Genomic DNA, 9,843 nt, shown 5'->3' with positions numbered 1-9,843 from the left:
GGAGGACCTGAGTTCAAATTCAACCTCAGACACTTGACACTTAGTAGCTGTGTGACCCTGGGCAAGTCACTTAACCCCAATTGCCTCACTAAAAAGCAAAATAAAATAAAAGTCACCTTTGGTAAAGGATAAGCACCAATAATTCACACCTTAGTTTGCATTAATTTAAATTGAGAAATAGACATAGCCACAGGAGAGTTTAAGAACTAGAATCTGGGCATACCAGCTTTGTCATCTCATGCAAATCATGAGATTTTAAATTGGATAAATCATTTTAAATTGGATAAATGTATATAGGACATATTTTGTAAAGTCATGGTGAAGTGAGATAAATATATAAAAAGCATTTCCTAATTGTATAGTGATACAGAAATGTATGCCAATACTCCTTGGGATCTTTGATCTTATCTATATGGGTCACTCCCTCCAAGGAAATAGACAGAAATCCATGCATTCCTACCCATCTTGTGAGAAAGATACACAGAAATATAGGTAATTATTATTTCTCCTGAGAAGTTGCTGATGTTAGGCCCATTCTTCCTGAGAGGAAGGAAATATATATTACTTATAATAGCTAATATGTGGTTTATAAAGCGCTGTACACACATTCTCATTTGATCAACATAGAAACTCTATAAAGTAAGTATGGCATACATAATTCTCATCATCTCTTACTTTACTGATGAGAAAACAAGCTTGGGGTCATAAATCTAGCAAGTGACAAATTTGGGACTCAAGTTCCTAGCTTTTTCTCCCCACTACTTATTCTAAGGTACTGTTCTTGCCAGATTTGCATAATCGTGAAGAGGGAGGAGTACCAGTGAAGCAAGGGGTTGTACTTCAGAAAGGAAGGGCTTAGGAGGTACCAAAAGGGCTGGCTCTGAGTAGCCAGAGAGCATCAGTACTACCTAAAGTGAACAGAATGGGAAAGAGCCCCCACGTAGCAAACTTCTTCAAACTTCAATATTTCACTCAGGTCCACTTAGCCCAGTTAATCATTTTGTGCTGGTTTTTGTTGTGATTCACTCGCTCCCCAGCCATATCTAGATCTAGTGATGGAAGAAACTGTGGACAGAACAAAATAAGTCTTTATTGGTAAAGTTTTCAGGTTTCAATGCCAAATGGCACCACGTTTGTAGGGTAAGTCCCTGAGATGATCAAAGTTTCAAGTATCCAGGTTTCAAGTTTCCAGGTTCATTGTCCAGTTAACTCAGTGTTCTAGGGTATGGGGGGATGTGGAGGAGTATCAGAGTGAGGATGGAGGGAATGATCTCTAAGGAGAATTATAGCCACAAGGCCATCATGGTCTATCCCTCCACCTCCCTTGTGGCTATGTGGGTATACATATGTATACATATACACATATATATGTATGTACTTATATGTATATATACATGCATACATATATTTCAAAAGGTACAAAAATTACTTAAAAATATAAAGCTTTTATGGGAGATTCTCAGGCCCTTAATCCTCTGGATCCCAAAGCTCTCATTTCTCCTCATCATGTGTGGAGATCCAATTGCAGTTGAACAAGAAACATCTGTAGGTCACAGCTCTGTGGAGAATAAGATAAGAGTAACAACACCGTACCCAGAAAGGGCTATGCGTAGATCACCTGGTCAAGGAGATTCAGGTTCCCTAATTGCTTAAAAGGCCTCATATTCAGTCTTAGAGAGGAAAAATGAACAAGGATTGTGGATGTAATTTAATAAACAGGGCCTAAATAGAGAAGAAAATATTAAACTTAGCCTTCAGAGGAGTAGTTTCTATTTCCTCCTGCCATCTTCGAGCTCTATGAGCCCTATCAAGTTACTTTACCACTGGGAGCAACAGTAACCATCTGTAAAATGGCAACAGTACTACTTGCATTATCTACTTTACAGAGGTTCTATAGAAGAAATTTTCTGTAATAATAGCAAATGATGTTTTATGGTTTACAAAGTACTTTCCTCACAAAAACTCCATGGGAATATTATTATCTCAAATTTACAAGTGAGGAAATAGGTTTGGAGAGGAAGAAAGAATTAGTTAAGTCCACACTTGAACTGAGTGCTAGGGTTCAAACCCAGGTCTTCCGATATCAAGAACCAAAATGCCATTACTAGGCTACATAAATTATTCCTATATTCAGTGCATAACATTAAGTGGAGGGGTTGGGGAGTGTACACAAAAGACCCAAATCACTGCCTTTAAGGAACTAGCATTGCATGAAAAAGAACAGATGGTGAGATGAGAAGTGGGAGTGGGGGTGGTGACAGGGCTGAGTAGGTGGAGCTCTATTTGGAAGAAGCAGCTTGGTTCAGTGATTAGCCCGAGGGCCAACTTGGAGACAGGAAACACTGGATTTGAGTCTCACCTCCATCACTTACAAGTTATGTGCTAAGTCTCACCCTCTCTGAGGTTAGTTGTCATCTGTATTGTAGAAAAACAGGACCATAGATTTAGAACTGGTAAAGTTCTTTGATGTCATCTGGTCCTTTTGTAGGTGAGGAAATTGGGGCCTAGGGAATCTAATTAACTTACAAGTAGTAGGTGAAGGAGAAGAGATTTAAATCCATGAATCTAAGCCCAAGCCTCCTACTCTTTTCATTATGAGAAGCCAGCCTAAGGTAGTTTCAAGAAAAGCACTTTGAATGGCTTTAAGTCACTTGGGTAGGAGCACCAGGAGGTCCCTGTAAAGGGGAGCACTAAGACAAAAATGTTATTGCTCTTTGGCTTCACAAGGAGGAAGAGGGGCCCTGGATTAAGGTTCAGGTCTGATTATCCCTACATACCAGTCTTGGAGAGCCGGGTTTCTTTCTGGACGTGGTTGTGGCGGTTTTGCTGAGCAGAGATATTGTAGGTTGGAGGCCTACCTGAACAGTCAGGTGCTGTTGCCAGACGTGTGCCCAGATGCAATGCCATGTCCATTTGCTTCTGGACCAGATGCAGCTGTTTCTGCATTTGCTCCAGCTCCTGTTTGAAACCCTTGGAATGGGGAGGTGGGGCAGAGCTGTATCCCTCATTCGTCATGCTTCCCAGGCCCAGGTGCAGTAACTCAATCAGGTTGAGCAGGAGGCAGAGGCCACTGACTGCATACATGACCAGCAAGAAGATGGTCTTCTCTGTAGGACGAGATACAAAGCAGTCCACGGTGTGAGGGCAAGGGCTGCGCTGGCAGATATAGGAGGGAGACACTTCCAGGCCATAGAGCAGGTACTGGCCCAGTAGGAAGGCCACCTCTAAGGCAGATCGGATCAGCAACTGCCCAACATAGGCTCCCAGGAGGCCGTCCCGGCGGATCCTCCTGCGACCATCGTGGGCTCCATCCTCAGGGGACTTCTTGGACTTCTCTTTGATCATGGGCTCCCTCTCTTCCTCCTCTTGTTCCTGGGTCCTCTGGCGCCGGGACAAATGGTGCACGGCATAGCCCAGGTAGAACACGGTGGGTGCAGTGACCAGGATGATCTGGAACACCCAGAAGCGTACGTGGGAGAGGGGTGCGAAGGCGTCGTAGCAAACATTTTGGCAGCCTGGCTGCCGGGTGTTACACACGAATCCGCTCAGTTCGTCCCGGTAAATGGCCTCCCCGCCTACGGCCAGCAGCACCAGGCGGAACACTACCAGGACGGACAGCCAGAGCTTCCCCACCAGAGTGGAGTGCTGGGTCACAGCCTCTAGCAACCTCGTCAGGAAGGCCCAGCTCATCTTCGATCTTCCTAATTACTTTCCACGACCTGAGGACAGAGGGGCAAGTGAAGGGACCCGCCTTCACCGCACTCCCCCCCACGCTTCACTTCAGGATGCTGCTCTGGGTACTATCCTCCCCCATCCCCTGGGGCCCCGACCCTCACTCTCCCAAGTCGTTCCCAACATCCCAGTCCATTACCCCGCTCCCTCTCTTACCTACAATCTCTTCTCCAGTTCCCCACGCTAGTCACAAGCCGGGTTAGCAGAAAGACCTTCAGGGAAAGTGCAGGATTCGCAGGGTATTTCAGAGGGACTAAGTGGCGGGAACAGATCCCCTTTCAGGCTGTGCCTTCCTCTCACCACCCTCCCCCAACCATGAGGCGGGCGCTGGGCGTGGGGGGCTAGGAGTGGGGAACAATACTGAGGCTGAAGAGTCCAGAGAAGGGGGCGTGGTGGAAGTGGAGTGAAGGGCACAAGGCCAAGGGAGGCAGGGAAAGGAGGAGAGCAGAGGAGCCCGGGCGCTCTGGTTGCCCCATTGTCCCAGGCTCGGACGCCACTTCTGGAGCAAGGAGCCAGGAAGCCGCCGCAAGTTTCTAATCAGCCGCGGGGGCAAAAGAAGGGCAGGAAAAAGATGGATTTGGGGGCGAGGCCAGGAAAGAGTATGCGTCCTGCTCTGGAAGTTTTCACCCACAGACCCTCGGTGCAGTCCGCCCTGTCTCCCCAGCACCGCCTCTGAGACTCCTTATCTCCTCCCTCTTCCCCGCGGGGCATGCACACCTCCTACGTGAATTTTGTCTCGGCCTAGGCACTAAAGAGGGGAGCTGCAGCAGCCGCCGCGGGTGGGTAGATTCCATCTGCAAATACTGTCCCTCCCCTGGGTCGGGTTCCAAAAGGCGTTCGCCCCGCCAGGGAGGGCGGCCAGATTAGGTCCTGGTCAGCCGAGGTTTGTTTTGAGTCCCTGACCAAGGTTCTGCAGAACCTTTTGATGCCACGCTCAGAAATCAAGTATTCCGAGCCTGCAGCAGAGGCTGTGGCCCCATCCCGGATCCCGCATGCTGGATGAGTCGAATCCCACCCCAGATAATTAAAATTGTCAGGAGCCAGGAGCTTAGGGATAGTGGAAAAGTTGAACTGGAGCTTGAATCTGCACATCTGGCTTTGAGTCCTCTTTCAACCACACTTTAAACTTACTTGTCCTAAACTTCATATTCCTAGTCACAGTTACCTCCTCTGACATAAGGGAGGATTGTATCTATAAGGTTCCTTCCAGCTCTAAAATTCTATAAGAATGTGGAGAGAAAAATGAAGTTAACACCTTGGCGAATGGTTTTAGGAGATGTGGGGCTCCCCTTCCTCTACCCACCACCTCAAGGGATTCTAAGCAGGTAATGATTTCCAGCATTTATATGGCACTTTAAAGTTTCCAGATTACTTTAAGCACAGTATATCATTTGAGCTCAATAGCCTTACAGAGTAGGTCCTTACAAGTTATTATTATCCCCATTTTGCAGATGAGAAAACTGAGGTTGAGAGAGGTTGTTGCTCTTGGTCATAGATAGCTCTTGGTGGGCTTTGAATGTAGATCTTCCCCACTCTTAAGTCCAACAATCAATACACAACATCATATTGCATTTTAGAAACATCTCCAGTAGCTTCTCTTCGCTCATAGAATAAAATAAAATTCCCCTAGCCTGACATTTTACAATTTCCCGATCTGCCCCCAACCCAACTTTCTAGTCTTTATTGCATATTATTCCCCTTTACACAGTCTATATTTCTTTGGAGTACTTGAGGTTTCCCTTGATATCTTTCTCTTTCCCACCCTATAAGATACCCCTTATACTTTCGTGTGTTTACATTTAAATTTTTTTTTCAGTTCCAAATTCTCTCTCTTCCTCTAGCCCTTCCCCACCCATTGCAAAGGCAAGAATGCAAGACTCAATAAACATATGAAGTCATGCAAAACATATATCCACATTAGCCATGTTGGGAGGTGGAGGAAGCAAGAAAATAAAGTGAAAGAAATATGCTTCAATCTGGACTCAAAGTTCATTAGTTCTCTCTCTGGAAGTGAATAGCACTTTTTTAAAAAAAAATCACAAGTCCTTTGGAATTGTGAATCATCATACTATTCAGAGTTTCTAAGTCTTTCACAGTTGATCATTGTTACAATATTGCTATTACTGTGTATACAATGTTTTCTTAATTCTGCTCATTTCACTTTGCATCAGCTCATACAAATCTTCCCAGGTTTTTCTGAAAGCATCTCCTTCCTTTCTCATAGTACAATATCATATACCACAATTTCTTCAGCCATTCCCCATTGATGGGCATCCCCTCAGTTCCCAATTATTTGCCACCACAAAAAGAGCTGCTATCAATAGTTTTGTACATATGGATGCTTTTCCTTATTCTTTGATCTCTTTGGAAAACAGATCTAGTAGTGGTATTGCCAGGTCAACTGGTATGCACAGTTTCATACCACTTTGGCCATATCTCTAAATTGTTCTTCAGAATGGTTAGACCAGTTTACAACTCCACCAGCAATGCATCAGTGTACCTACTTTTATTTTCTTTCTTTCCTTTTTTTTTTTTTTTAGGCAATTGTGGTTAACTGATTTGCCTAGGGTCCCACAGCTGGTAAGTGTGTCAAGTGTTTGGTCTGAGGCCAGATTTGAACTTGGGTCCTCCTGACTTCAGGACTAGTGCTCTCTCCACTGCATCATCTAGCTGCCCCAGAATCTTTTCTAATTAGTCTTGTCTTCTCATTATGTGGTCAAAGTATTTAAGTTTCAGCTTCAGTATTGACCTTCCAGTGAATAGTCTGAATCAATTTAAGTATTGACTGAGTTGATTTCCTTGCTGTCCAACGGACTCTCAAAAGTCTTCTCCAGCACCACCATTTGAAAGCATCAATTCTGTGGCACTCAAGCTTTCCTCGTAATCTAATTCTCACAGCCATACATTGCTACTGGAAAAACCATAGCTTTGGCTATATGAACCTTTGTCAGCAAGGTGATATCTCTGCTCTTTAGTATATTGTCCAGATTTGCCATAGCTTTCCTTCTATGGAGCAAGTGTTTTTTTTTTTTTTAATTTCATGGCTACAGCCATCATCTACAGTAATCTTCAAGCCCCAAAATATAAAATGTGACACTACTTCCATTTCTTTTCCCTCTATTTGCCAGGAAGTGATGGGACCAGTTGTCAAGATCTTAGTTTTTTGTTTTTTTTATGTTAAGCTTCAAGTCAGCTTTTACAATCTTCTCTTTCACTCTTATCAAGAGGCTTATTGTCTGCCTATCTGAGATTGCTGATATTTCTCCCAGTAACCTTAATTACAGCTTTTGATTCATCCAGCCTGATGTCAGGAAGATTCATCTTTCTGAGTTCAAAGCTGACCTCAGGCACTTATTAGCTCGGTAACCCTGGGCAAGTCACTTAACCTTGTTTGCCACAGTTCCTCATCTGTAAAATAATCTGGAGAAAGAAATAGCAAACCAGGGGCAGCTAGGCGGTGCAGTGGATAGAGCACCAGCCCTGGAGTCAGGAGGACTTGAGTTCAAATCCGGCCTCAGACCAAAACACTTGACACTTACTAGTTGGGTGACCCTGGGCAAGTCACTTAACCCCAATTGCCTAAAAAAATAAAAATAAAAGAAATAGCAAACCACTCCAGTATCTTTGCCAAGAAAACCTCAAATGGAGTCACAAAGAGTCTGAAACAACTGAACAGCAACAATAAAACACTCTGTATTTAGGTTAAATAAGGTCACACTATGTAGCCTTATTGTACTTCTTTTACACTCTTAAATCAACCAGTTGTTCCATGTTTGGTCCTAATTGTTACTTCTTGACCAACATACAGGTTCCTCAAGAGACAAATAAGATGATATGTTATTGTGTTGTGATCCACAGACAAAGACTGCAGTGTAGTCAATGAAGCAGAAGTAGATGTTTTTCTGGAATTCCCTTGTTTTCTCCACAATCCAGTGAATTTGACAGTTGGGTCTGTAGTTCCTCTGCCTCTTGAAAACCAGCTCTTATCATTTTAATTAGTCTATGTCTAGTTTTTGCCAAATTGCTTTCTAATTTTCTCCTCTAATTCTCTCTAATTTTTGTCAAATGGTAAATTCTTACCCCAAAAGCTTGGATCTTTGGGTTTATCAAATAAATACTAGATTACTATGGTTATTTACTACTATGTATTGTGTAACTAATCTATTCTACTGATATTCCATTTTATTTCTTAGCCAGTACCAGATTATTTTGATGATTACCACTTCATAATATGGCTTGAAATCTGGTACTTGGTAGGCCACTTTCCTTCACATTTTTTTCTTTGATTCTTTTGAGTCACTGAAATCTTGCTGGTTGTTGTTGGTGATATAAAGAAATGCTGATGATTTATGTGGGTTTATTTTATATCCTGGAACTCTGCTGAAGTTGTTAATTGTTTCAATGGGTTTTTAGTTGATTCTCTAGGGTTCTTTACATATACCATCATATCATCTGCAAAAAGTGATTGTTTTATTTCCTCATTGCCTATTCTTATTTCTTCAATTTCTTTTTCTTGTCTTGTTGCTACAGCTAACATTTCTAGTACAATATTGAGAAATAATGGTGATAATGGACATCCTTGCTTCACCCCTAATTGTATTGAAAAGACTCCTAGTTTTATCTCTATTCCAGATAATGCTTGCTCTTAGTTTTAGATAGATACTACTTATTTTAAGAAAAATTCTACTTATTCTTATGCTTCCTAGTGTTTATAATAAGAATAGGTATATTTTGTCAAAAGCCTTTTCTGTATCTATTGATGTAATTTTTGTTGTTTCAGTTGTTGCTTTGGTCAATTATGCTTATAGTTTTCCCAATAATGAGCCATCCCTGCATTCCTGAAATAAATCCAACCCAGTTACAGTGTATAATCTTTGTGATATATTGCTGAAATTTCCTTGCCAGTATTTTATTTAAAATTTTTTTCCATCAATATTCATTAAGAAAATTGGTCTATAGTTTTCTTTCTATGTTTTAACTGTCTCTGGTTTAGGTGTCAAAATCATATTTGTGTCATAGAAAGAATTTGATAGGACTCTACCATTTTTTTCAAATAGCTTATCTCATATTGGAATCATCCTTTAAATATCTGGTAGAATTCACTCATAAATCCATCTGGTTCTGGTTTTTTTTTTCTTAGGGAGTTCATTTATGAACTTTTTCTAAGACAGGATTATTTAAATTTCTTTTTCTAAGACAGGATTATTTAAATATTCTATTCCTCCTCATTTCATTCAGGTTGTCAATTTTATTGGCATATAATTGGGCAATATGGTTCTTAATAAATGTTTTAATTTCACTTTCATGGGTTGTGTATTCACCCTTCTCATTTTTGATACTAGCAATTTTGTTTTCTTCTTTTAAAAAAAAATCCAAGTAACCAAAGGTTTACCTATTCTATTGTGTTTTTTTAAAAACAGCTCCTAGTTTTTATTTATTAGCTCAATGGGGTTTTTTAACTTTCAATTTTATTAATCTCTCCTTTGATTTTCAGGATTTCTATTTTAATATTTAATTGGGGATTTTTAATTTATTCTTTTTCTAAGTTTTGTGGGGTTGTTTTTTTTGCGGGGGGCATTGCATGCTCCATTCATTAGTCTTCTCTTTCTCTCTTTTATTGACACATAAGCATTTAGAAATATATATGTTCCTCTAAGTACAGCTTTGGCTATATCCTATAAACTTTGGTATATCTCATTGTCATTATCTTTAATAAAATTATTATTTCTATGATTTTTTCTGACCTACTCTTTCTTTAGGATTAGATTATTTAGTTTCCAATTAATTTTTAATCTCTGCTTCCAAGGCCCTTTATTGAATGTAATTTTTGTTGCATTATGGTCTGAGAAAGATGTGTTCAATATGTTTGCTTTTCTGCATTTGTTTGCAAGGTTTTTATACCCTAATACATGGCCAGTTTTTTTGAAGGTGCCATATATAGTTGAGAGAAAGATATACTACTTCTATGCCCTACTGTTTTCACAGTAATATCTGTGGGTCTGAAAGTTTTTGGTGCTTCCAGGGCGCTGTGTTCTGGGGAGTGGTCTGGTCAGTGCCCTCCTGGATTGTGCTCTGGTCCTTAGCCAGGTAGGGCCCTTGCTCCCTTGTAAC

The 9,843-nt window shown here is 41.3% G+C and overlaps 1 protein-coding gene across 1 annotated transcript; it reads right to left on the bottom strand.

The window, feature by feature from the left end:
* Positions 1-1,475: 1,475 nt before the first annotated feature.
* LOC114041277 (gap junction gamma-1 protein-like) lies at positions 1,476-3,690 on the bottom strand. Its single transcript, XM_027859661.1, has 2 exons — positions 2,859-3,690; positions 1,476-1,558 (listed from the first exon to the last, which is right to left on the bottom strand). The coding sequence occupies exons 1-2, from the start codon at positions 3,688-3,690 to the stop codon at positions 1,551-1,553; spliced, it is 840 nt and encodes a 279-aa protein (XP_027715462.1). The 3' UTR covers positions 1,476-1,550.
* Positions 3,691-9,843: the final 6,153 nt, after the last annotated feature.

This window comes from Vombatus ursinus, unplaced genomic scaffold (genome assembly GCF_900497805.2).
Source record: "Vombatus ursinus unplaced genomic scaffold, bare-nosed wombat genome assembly UNPS02014171.1, whole genome shotgun sequence".
NCBI lineage: Eukaryota > Metazoa > Chordata > Mammalia > Diprotodontia > Vombatidae > Vombatus > Vombatus ursinus.
Note: the sequence above shows the minus strand (reverse complement) of the source record. Positions and strands in the feature narration are given on the sequence as shown.